Source organism: Moschus berezovskii, chromosome 10, assembly GCF_049115385.1.
Source record: "Moschus berezovskii isolate FMDL1 chromosome 10, NW_MosBer_1.0, whole genome shotgun sequence".
NCBI classification, from domain to species: Eukaryota; Metazoa; Chordata; class Mammalia; order Artiodactyla; family Moschidae; genus Moschus; species Moschus berezovskii.
The window spans coordinates 69109668-69131882 of NC_142469.1; the positions used below are offsets into that span (position 1 = coordinate 69109668).

The 22215-nt window shown below is 38.9% G+C and overlaps 1 protein-coding gene across 3 annotated transcripts in view; it reads right to left on the reverse strand.

The window, feature by feature from the left end:
- The window catches only part of ZNF292 (zinc finger protein 292), a 95175-nt gene that overhangs the window by 64200 nt on the left and 8760 nt on the right, over window positions 1-22215 (reverse strand). Inside the window, exon 1 of one of the 3 annotated variants that reach the window (XM_088840729.1) lies at window positions 6670-6772. The exons of the other annotated variants lie outside the window; for them this stretch is intronic. Coding sequence (XP_088696855.1) covers window positions 6670-6772 — 103 coding nt within the window. Of the gene's footprint in view, window positions 1-6669; window positions 6773-22215 lie in introns of those variants that run through there. 3 annotated transcript variants of the gene reach the window in all.

The window sequence follows — 22215 nt, forward strand, 5'->3', positions numbered from 1 at the left end:
TTGAAATCATATTTTTTCCAGAAAATATTAACTATCAATTCAGAGGCACCTGATATAAAGATTAAAAAAAAATACTCCTAAAACAGAAACTATCTGAAAACCATTTCAGCTGTAGCTCCTTTATAACCTTGAATCAGAGATGGAAAATAAAACCTTCTGAAAGGCTTCTCCATCGCAAAGCATGGCCTATGAAAAAGAAATTTTCATACCACCCTACCTGTCAGGAATATAAGACTAAGAGCAGCAAGGAGCTACCATTTCACTTTCAAAATGACAACAATTATAAAACTTAAATGTCAGTAATAGATTGTTTTATAAATTATGGTATAGGTATAGTAAAGTCACTCAGTCGTGTCTGACTCTTTGTGACCCCATGAACTGTAGCCCACCAGGCTCCTCTGTCCACGGGATTCTCCAGGCAAAAACACTGGAGTGGGTCACCATTTCCTTCTCCAGGGGGTCTTCCCGACCCAGGGATTGAACCCACGTCTTCCCGCATTGCAGCCAGACGCTTTACCGCCTGAATCACCAAGGAAGCCCTATATTATGGTATGTGCTCATTATAAAATGTTTTATTTAAAAAGAATGAAGTACTTTTGAATTTACCGACATGAAATGACCAGTATATATTATTAGATGAAAAAAAAGTACAGCACAGAACAGTATTTATTATATTATCTCGCTATTTAAATACAAACACATAAAGAATTACATTTAAGTGAATGCATAGGAAAATGTCTACAAAGATACAATTTTGTAACTAGTTAGCTCTGCAGTGAAGAGTAGAACAGAATAAGGAGAGTGATACTTTTGTATTGCTCGGATTTTTAAATAACAAGAATGTCATTTTTAACTTAAAGGGCACAGTTAAAAAATGGAAAGAGACTATTAATATTATGTACTGGAGAGCTAAGAAAAACTAGTAACACAGAAGCATCTTATCTGACTTAAAGAATGTTTCAGCTACATAGATAACCGTGTTATAACTGACTTTCAGAGGATGCTAATGACTATTACAATTCTATGAATAATTACCATCAGTGACCCTCACTCCAAACAATGACTTTACTGGTTCCTAATAAATCAAACTCTACAGACAGATTATATATTAGGGTCCAATCCCTGGAAATGTTTATATCACCAAAAACTATTAAAGTTGATCAAAAGTAAAATAAATGTATGTTTCAAAGATGTTCTTTAGATATTTAAATATTCCTTTGAAAGAATTTTTCTGCAGTATTCTTAAAAAATATATCCATGGACCTAAGAACTCCTTTTTCTGCTAAATTTTTCGCTGCTTCAAGGACTTCAAAATCTTCTAGGATTTTCTATCTTAACAATATTCACTTCCAAGATAATAGTCACCAATGCCTGTGAAAGTACCAGAATAAAGAAAGCCACGAATAGAGTGTAATCATAATAGTGGAATTTTGCTAGTTATTATGGAGTTTTAGGGTTAGCAAGAGAGTAAAAATAGAAAGATTACCTGCGTTTAAAACTTAACCTCTATTAAAAACAATTTTTTTTTCTAGAAAGACTTATTGTGCTAACACACACACACCCTCTCTCCCTCTCTCCCTCTCTCTCTCGGGAGACGAAGTAATCCAAAAGGACACATGAGTCAAATGAAAGCACTGCCAAAGCCCCAAACTGGAACAATTTGAGCAACACAGTACAACAGTATTAAATTATAACCCAAGGTACAAAACACAGCCATGAATCCATCAAAGTAAATAAATGTGGCAAGAGAGACAAACTTTCCATTATAAAAAAATTACAAGGACTTCCCTGGTGGTACAGTGTTAAGAATCTGCTTGCCAATGCAGGGAACACAGATTCAATCCCTGGTCAGGGGAGATCCCTGACCACATGCTGCAGAGCAACTAACCCCACGTGCCACAACTTCTAAGCCCTCCCTCTAGAGCCCTCCCTCCTTGAGCCACAACTACCAAAGCCCATGAACTTAGATCCCATGCTCTGCAGTAAGAGAAGCCACCGCAGTGAGAAGCCCAGGCATCTCAACCAAGAGCAGTCCCTGCTTGCTGCAACTAGAGAAAGCCTGCACGCAGCAACAAAGATCCAGAGTAACCAAAAATAAATATTTTTAAATGACTACAAAAGGTTACTAATTTCTTAAAAAAAAAAAAAAAACAATTACAAATAATTTATCCAGACACCATAATCAAGGAGGTAGAACCTACCTTCCCTCATCTTAAGTGTAGTGATTTCCTTCCAAAGAGTACATCATGGGAAGTGTGAAAAAGAGTGACATTACATTGGAGAAACCTACAAACACTACTGAGCCAGGTAATCAAGGTCAACATCAACAGTATTAGACCATATCGTTAATATGCACCTGTAACATGACTGTGATGACAACAGCACTTTACAAGCTTGGTCTTCCTGCCAAAAAACTGTAACTTCAGTCTAATCAAGAAAAAAATCATTAGACAAATTCCAATTGAGGGATGTTCACAATACCTCACCAGTACTTCTCAAAACAGAAGCAGGAGATATTAAGAAGAGTTGGCAAGAATACAGAGAAGAACTGTAAAAAAAGATCTTCACAACCAAGATAATCACACTCACCTAGAGCCAGACATCCTGGAATGTGAAGGCAAGTGGGCCTTAGGAAGCATCACTACAAACAAAGCTAGTGGAGGTAAAGGAATTCCACTTGAGCTATTTCAATTCCTAAAAGATGATGCTGTGAAACTGCTGCACTCAATATGCCAGCAAATTTGGAAAACTCAGCAGTGGCCACAGGACTGGAAAAGGTCAGTCTTCATTCCAATCCCAAAGAAAGGCAATGCCAAAGAATGCTTAAACTACCGCACAACTGCACTCATCTCACACACTAGTAAAGTGATGCTCAAAATTCTCCAAGCCAGGCTTCAAAAGGACATGAACTGTGAACTTCCAGATGTTCAAGCTGGTTTTAGAAAAGGCAGAGGAAACAGAAATCAAATTGTCAACATCCGCTGGATCATCGAAAAAGCAAGAGTTTCAGAAAAACATCTATTTCTGCTTTATTGACTATGCCAAAGCCTTTGACTGTGGGGATCACAACAAACTGTGGAAAATTTCTGAAAGAGATGGGAATACCAGACCACCTAACGTTGCCTCTTGAGAAATCTGTATGCAGGTCAGGAATCAAGAGTTAGAACTGGACATGGAACAGCAGACAGGTTCCAAATCAGGAAAGGAGTACATCAAGGCTGTATATTGTCATCCTGCTTATTTAACTTATATGCAGAGTACATCATGAGAAATGCTGGGCTGGAGGAAGCACAAGCTGGAATCAAGATTGCCAGGAGAAATATCAAGAACCTCAGATATGCAGATGACACTAACCTTATGGCAGAAAGTGAAGAGGAACTCAAAAGCCTCTTGATGAAAGTGAAAGAGGAGAGGGAAAAGTTGGCTTAAAGCTCAACATTCAGAAAACTAAGATCATGGCATCTGGTCCCATCACTTCATGGCAAATAGAGGGGGAAACAGTGACTGACTTTATTTTTTTTGCAGATGGTGACTGCAGCCATGAAATTAAAGATGCTTACTCCTTGGAAGGAAAATTATGACCAACCTAGACAGCATATTAAAAAGGAGAGACATTACTTTGCCAACAAAGGTCCGTCTAGTCAAAGCTATGGTTTTTCCCGTGGTCATGTATGGATGTGAGTTGGACTGTAAAGAAAGCTGAATGCCGAAGAATTGATGCTTCTGAACTGTGGTGCTGGAGAAGACTCTTCAGAGTCCCTTGGACTGTAAGAAGATCCAACCAGTCCATCCTAAAGGAGATCAGTCCTGAGTGTTCATTGGAAGGACTGATGTTGAATGTGAAACTCCAATACTCTGGCCACCTGATGCAATGAATTGACTCACTGGAAAAGACCCTGATGCTGGGAAAGACTGAAGGCGGAAGAAGGGGACAATGGAGGATGTGATGGTTGGATGGCATCAGCAACTCAATGGACATGAGTTTGGGTAAACTCTGGGAGTTGGTGATGGACAGGGAGGCCTGGCATGCTGCAGTCCATGGGGTCGCAAAGAGTCTGATGTGATTGAGCGACTGAACTGAACTGCTCAAAACTTAAGGTCATCAAATACAAGAAGTCTGAGAAGTTCATTACAGCACAAAGAAACCTAAGGAGATATGACAACTAAGTGTAAAGTGTTCCAGATGCAATTCTGAAACAAGAAAAAACATTAAGATAAAAAAATAAGAAAATGCAAATAAAATATGACTTCAGTTAGTGACACTGTATCAATATAGGTTCATTAACTATGACAAAGTTACTACACAAATGCAAGATGTGACTAATGTGGGAAACTGGTCATGGGGTAAATGAGAATTCACTGTCCTGTCTTCACAGTGTTTTTGTGAGCCTAAAACTATCCTAACAATAAATCTTTAGGGACTTCCCTAGTGGTCCCGCAGTTAAGAATCTGTGTTGCAGTGCAGGGAGGGGATGCAGGTTCAATCCCTGGTTGGGGAACTAAGAGCCCACACACCTTGGCGCAACTGAACCCACACTGCAACTACTGAGCATGAGCACAATGCAGCCAAATAAATAAATAAATATTTTTTAAAAAATAAGTTTATTTTTAAAAGGTTATTTACTTGTTAAAATTTTTCATTAATGTTCAAACTTAGTATCTGGCTATTTGTTACAAAAGCTAATGCAGCTAATTAATTCTAAACTTAAGAATTCTTCTTAGATAATGCAAAAAAATTAAATAAGAATACTGACATTCTAAAACCTAATTTTAACAGAAGCTTATTTTTAACTCTTTAAAATAATCACCCAAACCAAATTAACGGGGTTGCAAGCTAGTATTATCTGATTTGCTCTCCTGTCTTTCCATTGATATAGAATCACCCTTGGATATATACAACGTTTAAACAGTTCCTGAAACTTAGAATACTGGTTAAAAATCTGTCAGGCCTCAGGATAAATTAAACAATGCATAGAGTCCTATAGCAGAAATACAAGACTTGGAGGATGGTAAGAGATTTCTTAGGTATCTGCCAACAGGACTCGTTAACTCAGGGAGCTCTCTATTCTAAAGAAGGTGCCAAAGCTGACTGACTTGCCATTTGTACACACCTCTTTCCAGATGCCTTCAGGGGAGTACTATTTTCAGAGATGCAAATGAAGAAGGGAAACACATTAACAGTGATGAAATCATAACCAAATCGCACTCTGGGGGAGGAGTTTTTCCATGTAGTTTCTGGCAAACTGCAGACTGCTTAAAATATCCAGGAATAAATTTAAATTTCCCAGACATGTTTTGTTTGGCTGACACAATGTGTTTTGGGGATCCTCCCAGACATTTTGAGTTAAGTGCCAATATTTCAAAATTAGGACAATGCACATATGATTTCTAGTTCTTGGAAAAACTGGAAGAACTAGCAATGATGGGTCCAAAACTCCCCATGGGAGTAATAAGCAAGAAGGGAGCACCTGAGGAATCATGGAGGAGCTTTCTGGTTCTTCACTGCTCTTTCCCTACCCAAGCAATTCATTTATTTCACATTCCTGGTATTTACATGAATTCAGTGTTCTCACTGCCAGCGCAAACAGTTAAGTAGTAAAAGCAGTTTTAACACAGAAGCACCAAACTACATTAGGTCATCAGTAAATATCAAACATTTGTCCATAAAATAGGTTCATTCAACAGGCCATCAACTAAAGATTCGGCTAAGGACATGTATATTTTCCAGTATTAAGTGCCAAGGCCTTGGAATCCAGAGGTGTAGTCAAGTGAGTTATTGGACAAGATGATTTTTAAAGTTCACTGACACATATAATTTATTTGAACCCATGATTATCTGTATGTTTTATGTCAGAGAGGACTGACAACTTGTTACATTTTTGTACTTAATTTCCCCTTAAAATCTGGATTATATTCTTATTAGGATTAGAAATTCAACACAAAGTCATAAGTAAAGAAGGCAGGAAAAGGTGATTTATTTGTCCATATAAGTGGAAAAGATTAGAGTGATGATGACATTAACTGGAATCCTGAACATACAGATCCATACTATGCCTAAGGCTCCCATCTTCCTATTCATCTACCCCATGAACACTTGCTGTAATGTAACAAGAGTAGTTAGGGAAATGTTTTGACTTCAAGTTTTCAGCGAAACTATGGCTTTAGGAGTACAGAAACAACTTAAAAAAAAAAAAAGGTTGCACTCAGGTAACAGCAATAGAGTGGTTTTTCTCTTTGAAGACTCTTCTATTCCAACTTACCCTTCCTCAAATTATCCATATTTTTTTAATTATCTACTCAATATTTTATCTACTTAAGACATCATAAATTAGTCTAGATCTTCCTTAACAGGTAGTTGAATTCTCCAACACTGATGCAATAGGGGGTGTGAGTGAGGATGCAAAGTGGGACTCAGAAATATGAAAACAGTGACTACTTGGGAAAAAGCGCAGGAGAAAGGAGAAGGAATGAAATGAAGTTTTAAGGAACCTCCCCACCTCCTCAAAAAAACCAAACCACCCACAACTATTATTTCTAAACTGCAGAATAAGCTTGCCTAATATTCAAAAAAAATAGTAGGAAACCCTTTTTTCCTCCAAGGCATCCTGTTCCTAGAATACAAGATAATATTTAAGGCTTACTGTGTAAATAAAAAGACTTGTGATTAGCCTGGGAATTCACCTCCATTAATAACACAGAAAAGTATGCTTAAAGTTCTAAAAGAATACAAAGAATACACCAAGAAAATTAAAATTACTGTGTTAACTGCCATACGGTGTCAACCAAAGGAAGCTTTTAAAGAATGTAACTTTTAAGTTACAACACTGTATAATATACTTGAATTTTATTTTAGTAAGATACAACATATGCCACATCAATTTCATGTTATATTTTCTTGCAGAAGACAACCAGCAAGAAAAGAAGGCATTTGATAGCAATACATACTATAAATTGGTCTTCCCTGGTGGCTCAGACAGTAAACAATCTGCCTGCAATGCAAGAGACCTGGGTTCGATCCCTGGGTTGGAAGATCCCCTGGAGAAGGAAATGGCAACCCACTCCAATATTCTTGCCTGGAAAAATCCATGGCTAGAGAAGCCTGGTAGGCTCCTTCTCAGAGGGTCACAAAGAGTTGGACACGACTGAGTGACTAATACACACACTACAAATTATTTTCCTCCCAATTACTTTTACTATTGCAAAGAATTCTATTTTTCTTTAAGATGATTAGGTTCATCTCTTTGTAATTATAATCTTTCTCAACTGGATCAATCTCATATGTCAAAGACTTACAGATACATAAAGTACCATTCTTTCCACTGCAGGGAGAAAATTTTCTACTTGGAACTTTATTAAAAAATAACATTTTTCCTTTTCAAAAGCACTCATGGTGTACACAGTAATTATAAGCTAGGTTTATTTTTTTTAAATGGGCTCCTTCACAGGAAATGTCATTTGCTTTTAAAATTTTACTTAAAATACTAACTGGATAAACATTCCACTGGGAAAATAATCATCTAGAAAGTCAGGATTATCAGTTTTATCTTCAATAATCTTTCTACCAAAGTTGTCACAAATAGTGAAGTTAAACACAAATCAGATTTTGGTGTCCTTTTATTAATTAAAAGTACATAATTTATTTAATACACTAAGTAGATTCATTACTTTCATGCCAGTGTAAAGGCTATTGGATACCACAAAATTATTGGCTACAGAATCAATAACCTGATTATTATTTTTATTATTTTCTTCTTCAACTTATGGAAACATTATCTTCATCTATTTTAATTTTCAAAGAAAAAGCTGGAACTAGGGTCCACACAAACCATAGTGGAAGTCAGAAATCCAGTAACCAGTGAATTGAGAAAAATTCCTGGGACTGAATGTAGTATTTATTAATAGAGTATTTTAGTCTACTGTATAGCAATAACTGCAGGTATGTGCTAAGTGTTACTAAAGATATGAGATGAATCTTAAAATTAGCAAAGCTGATTTTAAACATCCACAAGAAACCTCAATTATGAAAATGTTAAACAGAATCAAATTTAGAGGTCTACAAATAAACCATTTAAGAAGTTACTACTACTAATAAATTACTCAAGATAACATTTCTGTCTCCTTGCCTCACCAGCCCCACATCCTCTGGGAGTGTGGGTGTTCTTTTTTCTTAACCCAACCTCCTACTTGGGGAATTTTTTAAAAGACAACTCCTGCCCGTCATTTGCTAATTTATTCAAAAAACTGACCAGGTGGAAATTTTTTGAGCAATAAATATGCTAATAACTTTATAAGACTGAAAAGTTCTCATTTGACGCTTCCTGACTGTTTAAACTATGAGCGATATTAAACTATGAAAACACACATAATTGCTCCATTACCTCATCTAAACAACTCTGGGGAGCAATGACTTTTCAGGACCACGCCTACATAATTATAATCCTAACTAGAATGAAAAACTGAATTTACAACCATGCTGTATATATATATATTGCTTTAATACCAAAGCCAGTTTCCATGAACTAGCTGATGAGCCGAACATGCAATGTTTATGAGGTGGAAAGTACTGATACTAATCTGCATACAGTTTTTACGTTCAGTATGTAATTTATCTCATTTTAGCCCAGTGCATAGGGGTCAAACTGAAAAACTGGGGATTTGAACAGGGCAAGTTTCACATAAAGAATGATCATAACAGGGAGAAACACAGACAGGTAAAGAGCACTCTAAAAAATACTCAAGAGCCAAGACAGTACCAGAAGCAAAAAAACAAACCAGGTAGAGGGCCCTTCCCCAAAGCTAGGGCTTGAACTTTGATGGAGAAGATATGGTTGCAGCCTACTGAACGGTAAAGAAGTCTGTCAGGTTGGGTTCCCTGGGCCTAAGTGGCTGGGAGGTGAGCCCACAAAGGGAGCTGAGAACCTGCTTGCCACGGGAAACAACCTATGGAGCAAGCAGCCGCACAGGGGAAAGGCGGGGTGCTGGAGCTGGGGACTGCAATGTCCGTGTCAGGATATGGAGAGGTGGTCACAAATTTGGGGCTGGGGCTGTGAGCTCAACAAGACTGTGTCCACTCTGGGCACCCACCTGGGGCAGAGAACCACCAGATATCCCTGTATCTGTGCCACTCATGGTCAGGCATAGCAGCAAGAAACAAGAAGCCCCTCTATGTGTAAAGTCTCTTCAGATCGTCTACTGACAAACTTAGTATCAATCAATGGAGAAATGCTTAAAGGACCAAGCTCCAATATCAGAGCAAGTTGATTCAGAGCTGAGAGGGAATCTAATAGGCACTCAATGCTCAGGGACCTTCATAAAGGCTAAAGCATGACAGAAACAATAAACCAGAAACACATATTATACTAAATGTGACTAAAAGGCAGGATGAAAACAAAATCTGATTGGGTCACCACTGTTACTTCTCCAGTACACCATGAAAATGGGGAAAATAAACCCAGCAGTTATTTAACAACGTATCTCACAAACATCAGCTACTGTTGCACTATAAACCAGTGGTTTCCAAACAGGGTATAAAATACAGTACAGAAGAGGGAAAAAACTTTTCCTATGAAATCGATCTAAACTACAAAGTTTATTACTTAATAAACAGATTCAAATAACAATATAAGCTGAAGTAATATGCATGCACACTTGTGAAGTTTATAATGAGACATCCCTATACTGAGGTTTCACATTCAAATGTTTACGGAATACACAACTAAAAGCAATGCACTCCAGTATCCTTGCCTGGAAAATCTCATGGACAGAGAAGCTTTGGTGGGCTGCAGTCCATGGGGTCGCAAAGAGTCGGGCTCGACAGAGCGACTAACACTATTTAAAAGCAGCCTTAAAGACCACTGATGACTGACTTTGTACTTCTTTGCACCATATAAAGAGGCCAAACACCACAAATGCCGTTTTTTTTTTTTAAATCTGATAAAGAATTGATCTTAGTTATATTCAGTTCAGTCGCGTCTAACTCTTTGCGACCCCATGACTCACAGCATGCCAGGCCTCCCTGTCCATCACCAACTCCCGGAGTTCACTCAAACTCATGTCCATCGAGTCGGTGATGCCATCCAGCCATCTCATTCTCTGTCGTCCCCTTCTCCTCCTGCCCCCAATCCCTCCCAGCATCAGAGTCTTTTCCAGTGAGTCAGCTCGTCGCATGAGGTGGCCAAACTATTGGAGCTTCAGCTTTAGCATCAGTCCTTCCAATGAACACCCAGGACTGATCTCCTCTAGAATGGACTGGCTGGACCTCCTTGCAGTCCAAGGGACTCTCAAGAGTCTTCTCCAGAACCACAGTTCAAAAGCATCAATTCTTCGGCGATCAGCTTTCTTCACAGTCCAACTCTCACATCCATACATGACCACTGGAAAAACCATAGCCTTGACTAGACAAACCTTTGTTGGCAAAGTAAGGTCTCTGCTTTTTAATATACTATCAAGGTTGGTCATAACTTTCGTTCCAAGGAGTAAGCGTCTTTTAATTTCATGGCTGCAATCAGCATCCACAGTGATTTTGGAGCCCCAAAAATAAAGTCTGACACTGTTTCCACCGTTTCCCCATCTAATTCCCATGAACTGATGGGACCAGATGCCATGATCTTTGTTTTCTGAATGTTGGGCTTCAAGCCAACCTTTTCACTCTCCTCCTACACTTTCATCAAGAAGCTTTTTAGTTCCTCTTCCCTTTCTGCCATAAGGGTGGTGTCATCTGCATATCTGATGTTATTGATATTTCTCCCGGCAATCTTGATTCCAGCCTGTGCTTCTTCCAGCTTATATTAGGACATTAGAAACAGATTTCTTCAACGAGTTGCCCTCGTTGTAATTTATAAATATGTATTGATTATACCCTTAAAAGACCTATAAATTGTTGTCGAGAGACCCCAAGGACTGCAGCACGCCAGGCTTCCCTGTCCTTCACTGTCTTCCAGAGGTTGCTCAAACTTATGTTCACTGAGTCGGTGAAGCCATTCAACCATCTCATGCTGTCATCCCCTTCTCTTCCTGCCCTCAATCTTTCCCAGCATCAGGGTCTTTTCAATTGAGTCAGCCCTTCACATCAGGTACCCAAAGTATTGGAGCCTCAGCTTCAGCATCAGTCCTTCCAATGAATATTCAGGATTGATTTCCTTTAGGACCCACGATCTCCATGCAGTCCAAAGGTTCTCAAGAGTCTCCTCGAACACCACAGTTCAAAAGCACCAATTCTTCGGCACTCAGCCTTCTTATGGTCCAACTCTCAAATCCATACATGACTACTGGAAAAACCACAGCTTTGACTAGACGGACCGTTGTTGGCCAACGTAATATCTCTGCTTTTTAATACACTGTCTAGGTTGGTCACAGCTTTTCTTCCAAGGAGCAAGTATCTTTTAATTTCATGGCTGCAGCCACCATCTGCAGTGATTTTGGAGCCCAAGAAAATAAAGTCTGTCACTGTTTCCATTGTTTTCCCATCTATTTGCTTCGAAGTGATGGGACTGGATGCCATGATGTTAATTTTTTGAATGTTGAGTTTTAAGCCAGCTTTTTCACTCTCCTCTTTCACCTTCAACAAGAGGCTCTTTACTTCCTCTTTGCTTTCTGTCATTAAGGTGGTATCATCTGCATATCTGAGGTTACTGATATTTCTCCCGGCAATCTTGATTCCAGCTTGTGCTTCATCCAGCCTGGCATTTCGCATGATGTACTCTGCATATAAGTTAAATAAGCAGGGTGACGATATACAGCCTTGACGTACGTCTTTCCCAATTTGCAACATTACTCAAAGAAATTCAAAACTAATGAAATTCCCACTACTGCAAAACAAAGAAACCAAGACATTCTTAAATAAGACTATTACTCAAATTTGATCACAATAACTGCCTATATTCATTGCTCTGCTTTCCTGAAGTTTAGTTCCAAATAATTTAAGGTTATTATTGTAAGCTCTCTTTGTATGTAAAACAAAGTTTTACCCAAAAAGAAAAAAAAAATTTAACTTAGTTTGGGTTTTGCTTTTCTTTTTAATGAAACGAGTTTATTGACTTGGGCAAGTTACTTATCTGTGCCTCAGCAGTCTCATATATAAATAGGGATAGTAGCCACCCACCTAAGAGGACGACTGAGGATTACGAGTTCATCTCTCTCAGTCCTTTATGCCATCTCTGTCTCTCTCTCTCACAGAAACACACATACACCAGTGCCTTGCACACAATCAGTTCAGTTCAGTCGCTCAGTCGTGTTCGACTCTTTGCGATCCCATGGACTGCAGCACACTAGGCCTCCCTGTCCATCACCAACTCCCAGAGTCCACCCAAACTCATGTCCATTGAGTTGGTGATGCCATCCAACCTTCTCATCCTCTGTTGTCCCCTTCTTCTCCTGCCCTCAATCTTTCCCAGCATCAGGGTCTTTTCCAATGAGTTAGTTCTTTGCATCAGGTGGCCAAAGGATTGGAGTTTCAGCTTCAATATCAGTCCTTCCAGTGAATACCCAAGACTGATCTCCTTTAGGATGGACTGATTGGATCTCCTTGCAGTCCAAGGGACTCTCAAGAGTCTTCTCCAACACCACAGTTCAAAAGCATCAATTCTTCTGCGCTTAGCTTTCCTTTTAGTCCAACTCTCACATCCATACATGACCACTGGAAAAACCATAGCCTTGACTAGATCGGCAAAGTAACGTCTCTCCTTTTTAATATGCTGTCTAGGTTGGTTATAACTTTCCTTCCAGCACTTAATAAATGCAGGATATTAAAACAGCTGCTGCTGCTGCTCATCATACACTCAAGTTTGCTTTATAATAACATTTGATCAAATTGAACCCTTGCCTTGAACATAGAAAACTAATGTCGGAATTGAGATGAAACAAGAGTGGTTGAAAGAAACCTAATTTCAGTAAGTAATGGAACACAAAATTCAACCCACAATTTAAACCAACCTATTCAAGAAAAAAAAAGAGGAGACAATCATTCAACAGATTCAACCACTTCTGCTTCAGTGAAATAAGGCATGGCCCCTGCTTTTAAGGAGCTCCAATTTAGGGAGAGGATGAAGCGACAACCACAATCTTAATATGGAAAAACTATGATAAAGAGTCAGAAAAGCACACAGAGTTCATTAAAAAAGAATAGGGAATATATCATTAAATCCATTTAGAAGTACAGGAAAGCCCCAAGAAAATTGTAATAATAACTAACAATCTGATCAGATTGAAGAGAATAAATATGAAGAAATGAAGTTGACAAAAGAAGGCAACACTAAAGGGGAAAGCTAAAGCCAAAGCACAGAGGTGAGGGAAGTTATGTAAACTGTAGTAAAAGAACAGACTATAAACTCTTAAGGCTTTACCTAAAAAAGAAATCAGAGATATGGCTGCCAATCTGTCAGGCTGGCAAGCTACGTGCCAGGTCATGACAGTCCTCGAATGCAAGGCTAATGAGCTTGAATTTTATTTTTCATGGAAGAGCATTTTATGAGGTGCTTATTAATGTGATGGGTGCTGTGCTGATGCCTCACAATACAACTATCTTCATTTACCAGGTTAAGAAACTAGCCCATAGCCAGTAAACAGTGGAGCCAGGATTTCAATTTATGGTATCTGAAGTCTTCCACTGTGTCACCCTGCTAAAAACCTTTAAAAATATGATATCCATACTTTGAAAGCATAACATAATCTTAGTGACAATTAGTGACAGTGATAGATTAGCGAAGTGAATGGACAAAAAAGTACCTTCATAAAAAAAACCTGTTGGGTTTTTTTTTTTGTTATAAGAAACTGAGTGGTTACTAATAGTGTATCAGATATAATCAGGGCAGGATACAAGAAATGGTGTATATATAAAATTGACAGAACTCAGTTACTGGGCTGCGGAAGTGAAAGGAGGAGTTAAAAATGACTCAAGGTTTCAAAACCGAAGTTGAGAGGGAGGGGAGTAGTGACACAAATATCATCAGTCTTTCTTTTGGTAGGGGTTGGGGAGTGGAGAGGAGCATGGATGGGTTCAATTTCAGACTTGTTTAATTAGAAATACCTACTTGGGGCCTCCCTGGTGGCTCAGTGGTAAAGAATCCACCTGCCAATGCAGGAGACATGGGTTCAATCCCTGATCAGAAAAGACCCCACATGCCAAGGAGCAACCAAGCCGGTGCACCACAACTGCTGAGCCTGGGCTCCAGAGTGTGGGAGCCACCACTACTGAAGCTCAGGCACCCTGGAGCCTGTGCTCTGCAACGAGAAGCCACCACGATGAGAAGCCCAAGCACTGCAACTAGACAGTAGCCCCCATTCTTTGCAACTAGAGAAAAGCCAGTGAGGCAGCAAAGACTAAGCAATGCCAAAAATAAATAAATAAAAATGAAAATAACAAAAAAAAAGTACTACTCTGATACTGGGAGGGGTTGGGGGTGGGAGGAGAAGGGGCCGACAGAATGAGATGGCTGGATGGCATCACCGACTCGATGGACATGAGTATGAGTGAACTCCGAGTGTTGGTGATGGACAGGGAGGCCTGGCATGGTGTGATTCACGGGGTCGCAAAGAGTCAGACATGACTGAGCGACCGAACTGAACTGAACTCCCATGAGGAAGGGTTCCACAGGTGGTCGGGAACAGAAAGCAAGAGCTAAGAAGAGTGGCAAGGCCTAGAGAAGGAACCCCCTGGAAATTGCATCCAGGATGACAGGGGATGCTGTCAGAGTGGATACCTGCTGAAGATGAGTATGTAAAGCACAGGCCACATAAGCCACCTTCTCATTAGTGTCCTGTCTCAGGCATGATGATGAGGTAGGAAAAACAGCTGAGGGTCACCAATGAAGAGGGAAAGGAAGAAAAGCACACTGAGGAAATGCCACAAAAATTTTCAGAAATGCTGGGTCTAGCCCTCTTAAATACTGATATATTAATATTAGCTAATAACGACCATGCATTTCCAACAGGTGAAAAGAAAAGTCAGTGAAGATGACCAGGGAGCAGTCACAAAGGTAGGAGAATCGGAAGAGCAGTGTAAATAAATTGAAGGGAGAGCAACTTAAGATGGGGTCAAACATTTTTAAATGCTAACAGAGGCTGAGCAAGCACCACTTCAGCTTGCAGCCATGAATGAGTCCAATATTACCCAGTTTTCTGATTTTCCAGGAGAAATCTAACACTCTCATTTCAACATGAAAGCTTATGATTTTTAAAATAAACACAACGTGCAGGCATATGAAATAGTCTAAGTTGCTGAATTGCTACTTGGGTCTAAAGTTAATAAAGTATTACAAACATGCCAAGTAAGTGACCTTCAAAAGAGCATTTTCAAAAGACAACATATGGGGTACTTTTTCAAAGAAGTCTGGCAAGAAAGACTAGAAAACAAGAGTTAAAGAAAAACATTTTTAAATGGTACTGATGAACCTATTTGCAGGGCAGGAATAGAGACACAAACAAAGAAAATGGACTTGTGGACACAGCAGGTTGGAATGAGCGGGTGAGACCAATCAAGTGGCACTGACAGAAATACATTACAAGGTGCAAAACAGACAGCCAGTGGGACTCTTCTATAAAACACAGGGAGCCCCACCCGGCATTCTGTGAAGACCCAGAAGGATGGGGGATGGTGGTGGGTGCAGGGGGAGGCTCAAGAGGGAGGGGTTTTATATGTGTAGGGGGAGGCTCAAGAGGTAGGGGTTATACTTACGGGTAATATGCACTGTTGTATGGCAGAAACCAATGCAACATTATAAAGCAATTACCCTCCAGTTAAAAATAAGAAAATAAATTTTAGGATAGGAAACATCTCATATGCGGAGAAAAGGGATTAGAAAAAAGGAAGAAAATCTGAAGACATGATCAACAAAGCAACAAGACAAAAAAGACACACACACATCTCTATAAGCTAAAGAAAAGAAGTGATAGAAAGAAAAATGTAAAGGAAGAGGAAAGTGGAAAGGTTCTCTGAGAAGACGCACAGGTGAAAAGACCATCCAGTCTGGAGCAAGGATTAGGGTTAGTAGAAAGGTTATCTGAGAAGGCCACAGATAAAAAGATCTACTTGCCAGGTAACAGTCACTTCTTCGCAAACCCAAGGAAGACAATAGATGATTTAGAGAAAAATATGAAATTTGAGGGAATATATAAGATGGTCGAGGTCCTCTCAATAAATTTTCAGAAAGAATTAAACATAAACACTGAGTATACCTGTGGGACTGTTCCATGTGTAAGTTTCACTATTATTTAACATTTACTGTTTCTGATAAAATACAATTTCTCTATTTAGACATATTTACATCAGTGCCCTGCTTCCAGAATAGTAATACATTTTAAATCTGAAGTACCAAAAAGTGAGTTTATTTAGTGTGGAAAAATTAAATACAATATATTACTTCATTGATGGCTCTGTTATTGCCTCTAAAACAAGACCATTCATTCTCTTTTGGGACAATGTAGAGCACTAGTCAGACACGACTGAGCGAGTTCACTTTCACTTTTCACTTTCATGCATTGGAGAAGGGAATGGCAACCCACTCCAGTGTTCTTGCCTGGAGAATCCCAGGGACGGTGGAGCCTGGTCGGCTGCCGTCTATGGGGTCGCACAGAGTCGGACATGACTAAAGCGACTTAGCAGCAGCAGAGCAGCAGTAGAATAAAAGAAAAGAAAAAAGAACCATCTGAGAAGAAAATAACATCTGAAAAGAACAATGCTTGAACTCCCTTTACAACCTCTGGCAACAGTATTATTAATTTTCTACATTAGTTTTATACTTAACCAAACTGTTCTGCAGCTGTAACTTTTCTGTTTTATTCATCAAGATTTCAAGTCAGACTTTAGAGGGGGAGGGGAAGGAAAAGGGAGTTCCCTCATTTCTTTTTAAGTTTGAAAACTACCAGAGAAGAAGCTAAAGAGTATTTTACTAAGATTAATATTCTCTTATGGGGTCGCAAAGAGTCAGACCTGATTTGGCAACAGAAAAATATTCTTTTATGAGGGAAAGTTTCAGATTTCGTCCTTGTAAATGTATTATCAATAGTTAACGTTTGCTGTGTGCTTCCAGCATCATGACATGCAAAGCGCCCAACATATATTATATCTTAATCACAGCAGCTTTAAGGCAGATATTATTCTTACTTCTAGTCTAGAGAGGAGGACACAGGCACAAAACCAAGCGTGAAGTCCCACAGAGCTGGAATTCAAATCACAGTTCAAAATCTATACTTTTGGTTACTAGGTAATACTAGATTCTCTCATCCAAGCCTCTCAAATCCCAGTTTTACAATTTTGGACAAAGGAAAGATTTTAATTGCAAAGTCAATAATCTTCTCCTGGCATATTCACACACATTGAGTAATATGTACCCCTTCTCCAAAGACAAAAAGGTCTTTCATAAGTTATTAAGAAATCTAATCCTGTGTTCTCTAAAATGTAGGCTTCAACCAAGTTGGTAAATCAGTAATCTAATGCTATTTTCAGAGTGATAATAGATGACTTGAAAATGACAGTATTAATGCAAAAAAATTATGCTAGATCATTATCATATATAAAACATCAAAGGTGTTTCCAAAGTAGTCTCTAAGTGTAAATGAAAATGTTACTTTATATGATAACAATCACTTTACATAATCATGCCTTTGATCAATTCTTATAACAACCAACAAAAGTCTGCAGCATCTCAATTCAAAGATGAAGAAACAGGAAAGTCACAGGTAGCATGTCAAGGGTCACAATAAACAATTTTTATGAAAATTAAAATCAACATCCTTAGAATTCCAATACTTTAATTCACAGTATCTAATGGGCTGTCAAGCAAGGTATATGTGAAAGAATCTAGAGGGTAGATTTTCCTGTTAAGTAAAACAAAAGATGATTCTGGGGGGAGGCGGGTACCAAACACTACAAATGTTTTCATTCAAGACAAGTAAATCCTCAAAGGTCTTTTTGGGTGTTAGTAATTCCTCTTTAGGTAGCACTGACAATATCAGGTTGCCTTTTCAGAAATACTAAATGGGTCACAATATTAAATATACTAAGTCTGACTCATTTCTTTCCATATTGAATTTTACATACTACTTGGGTTAATCCTGAACTACTAAGAAGCAGTAGTTTATGACAAGCACTCAGATACTCTTCCTACAAGCACTCAGATACTCTCCCTATAAAATATCTTCATGCTGATGATGAACTTCATGATCAATTTGTTTGAGGATATAAATTTTATTCACACTGTCCATTATGCTATCTGCAATATCCCATTTTAGTCCGGCAGTTTAAAAAAAAATTTTCCCGAAGAAGATTCAAAATATAGTTATATAAACATGTAGTGGATAAGACATGGCAAGTTACAGATACAAACTACTTAAGCATCAATTTTATGTCATGCTTGTGCTCACTTGTGTTCAACTCTTTGCAACCCCATGGACTGTAGCCTGCCAGGCTCCCCTGTCCATGGGGATTCTCCACGCAACTGTAGTGAGTTGCCACCTCCTACTCAGGGGACCAACAAATGTCTGTCTAGTCAAAGCTATGGTTTTTCCAGTAGTCATGTATGGATATGAGAGTTGGACTGTAAAGAAGGCTGACGGCTGAAGAATTGGTACTTTTGAACTGTGGTGTTGGAGAAGACACTTGAGAGTTTCTTAGACTGCAAGGAGATCAAACCAGTCAATCCAAAAGGAAATCAATCCTGAATATTCACTGGAGGGAGGGATGCTGAGGCTGAAGCTCCAAAACTTTGGGCGCCTGATGTGGAGACTCAATTCATTGGAAAAGATCCTGATGCTGGGAAAGACTAAAGGCAGCAGGAGAAGGGAACAACAGAGGACGAGATGGTTGAATGGCATCACTGACTCAATTGACATGAGTTTGAGCAACCTCTGGGAGCTGGTGAAGAACAGGGAAGCCTGCCATGCTGCAGTTCATGGGGTCGCAAAGAGTCAGACATGAATGAGCGACTCAACAACAACTCAGGGGATCTTCCCAACCCAGGGATTGAACCTGCATCTCCAGCATTGATCGGTGGATTCATTACCACTGAGCCACCTGGAAAGCCCATTAATTTTTAATAGGTATTTTATTAAGCTTCATGTTTTATTCTTTTGAAATATAATCCTGTGCAAGTTTTGTTCAGAAAATAATCTACACTTTTCAGACTATAAACTGACAAAAATACTCATGCTTCTGAATTAGGTGTATAATGATGTTTTCAAGTTTATGTTAAATGGGACTTCTTATATTTACAGAAATTAGGAAATGATAAAGAATATGTACAAATGTTTATCTAGAAAACACAAAATGTAAGATATTTTATACAAGTAAAAATTCTAAATGCCTGCTTTTGACAATAATGGCTCATCTAAAAGAAGCAGCAAACACAATCATCCTGATTTACTGGAAATAAATTTCTCTCAGAATCACAAATATCTGCTTCATTAACTTTGGTAAGTCAAAATTACTACAGGGCTTAATTTAAATATTTGTTATGCGAGCTTTCCAGTATCTCTACAGAACTGATTAGAGGAGTACACTGGCAGTCCAGTGGTTACGGTTCAGCACTTTCATAGCGGGGGGGCGGTGGGGTACCGACTGGGGCATGTGGGTTCAATCCCTGGTCAGGCGGCTAAGAGGCCAAAAACAAACACCCCCAAACTAATTGGGATGACAACCAAATCAATTAATTATTATAAAATTTAGATTACCTCTCTCTAAATGTAAAACCTGGGACTTCCCTAGCAGCCCAGTGGTTAAGACTGTGCTTCCAATACAGGGGACTCAGATTCGATCTAGTATCCTACATGCTGCAGAGCAACGAAGGCCACATGACAGCTGCTGAGCCCAAATGCCCTAAGATCCCACAAGCTACAACCAATACCCAATCCAGCCAAATAAATAAATAATAGTAAAAAAAAAATAGTAAATAAAGTTTGTATCTAGGAGTGATAAACTTAGAACATAAATAACATTGCCTACCAAACTTCTGGAGATGGTGAGGGGACAGGGAGGCCGGGTGTGCTGCAGTCCATGGGGTCACAAAGAGTTGGACATGACTGGGTAACTGAACACACACTGTAACACTGCCTATACATCACACATCAATAAGGATGCCGAATCTTCCATACGAATACATTATCCATATATTTGAAATCTGTGTTTTAAAGAACTGCTTCATTCTGACCATTTAACCACATAGCTCAGTCTTCCTAAACAAATGCCTGATAACACTGATCATTTTCTGATAAATCAATGTCATACTGAACAAGCATTATATAGCAAAGATGAGATCTTAAGAGGCAATTTGGGTAAACAGAAATTTAAACAGACTAAACAGTTCTTAATCCTATGACTTCACAGTTCTTCAGATTAAACAATTCACTGTTAGTAAAGCATCTAATAGCCTGCTTTGAACATTAATTATTTTCCTCTTCAATATGTTCCGCCTAGTCTCAAACTCCAAGCTTCACCCTCTCCCCAGAAAAAGTGTAAGCTAAAACCTTGTGTGGATTGTTGGAGACCTCCTATTTGAACTCAAAGACATCTAACTTTTCACTGCATAACACTGCTCCTTTTGACAAAGTCACAAAAGCAGTAAAATGAGGAATGAACAATTTAGATGGAGCAGAAAATTCTTGGTGAACAGTGAAAGTATGAAAAAAAGGAGTAAAAAGCATGGCGATCACTGGGCTCAAGCTTCAGTGTGGATTTGATTCTATGTACCAGCATTTCTCAAACCGATTTCTTGGACATACGCTCATATGCTGGGTTTTTAGCATTTATTATGAGAAATTCAAAATTATATTTTAATTTTGATGCTCCTCAAAAATAAAAATGCATGCATGTTCTGAATCAACTAGACTAGAAGGCCACCTTAGAACAAAGGGCTACCTGGGTTTGTGCTTATTAGTGAATTGTGCCTAGTAATTCCCTGGAAGTAGTGTTTTCCAGTTTGTTGGTTATGATGTATTAGTGGATCACAAAATCAACAGCAGCTTTCAAAAAATAATAAATGAATACAGAATGCATCACACACAGTAAAGATAAGTATTTCTGTCTGATACTCTTGTTTCAGTGGACAACTAAGTGGTGAAGTAAATAGACTTACATCTTACTCTGAGCTGAGTAACTCTAAAAGACTCTTGAGTTTCTGCAAACACAAACTTGAAAAAGGTGTCATGAGTACTGGACTGTCACTGAGGTAGAAGGTTAAAAGCAGGATGTTAGAATTTCACAAACTGAATGACAGGTTAAAAGAAGTTTATCAGTTAAGAAAAAATAAGTTCAAACATTAGGACAAGAACTATATTGCTATTATTAAATTGTGTAAGGCAGAGAGACAACACAAAACACCAAATACAAACGAGGTTTAACCTTAAGGTAAAGAACCATGGGAAATAAGAGATTGCTCCATAAATTTTCCAAAGGTACAATGATCAGATAGGGTGCCTTTCTATTTGGAGACTGAGATTAGAAAGCAGGAATGAAATGCCTTTTGCCAACCAGAGAGAAAATGGGCAATTACGTATGCTTTGAAAATGTAATTATCTTTGAATATCTTTGAATATCACAGAATATACCTGAGAAGAAAGCAGAGGTTGGGGCTACAGAGAATAAAAATCTGACCCATAAAAGTGCCCGGAATTGCAGTGGAAAATAAACACAAGTGGGATATGTCATTCAGTTCAGTCGCTCAGTCAACTCTTTGCGACCCCATGGCCTCCCTGTCCATCACCAATTCCCGGAGTTTACCCAAATTCATGTCCATTGAGTCAGTGATGCCATCCAATCATCTCCCCTGTCATCCCCTTCTCCTCCTGCCTTCAATCTTCCCCAACTTCAGGGTCTTTTCCAATGAGTCAGTTCTTTGCATCATATGGCCAAAGTATTGGAGTTTCAGGTTCAGCATCAAGTCCTTCCAATGAATATTCAGGACTGGTTTCCTTTCGGGTAGACTGGCTGATCTCCTTGCTGTCCAAGGAACTCTCAAGAGTCTTCTCCAACACCACAGTTCAAAAGCATCAATTCTTCGGCACTCAGTTTTCTTTATAGTCCAACTCTCACATCCATACATGACCACTGGAAAAACCATAGCTTTGACTAGATGGGCCTTTGTTGGCAAAGTAATATCTCTGTTTTTTAATAAGATGTCTAGGTTGGTGATAACTTTTCTGCCAAGGAGCAAGCGTCTCTTAATTTCATGGCTGCAGTCACTATCTGCAGTGATTTTGGAGCCCCCCAAAATAAAATCTGTCACTGTT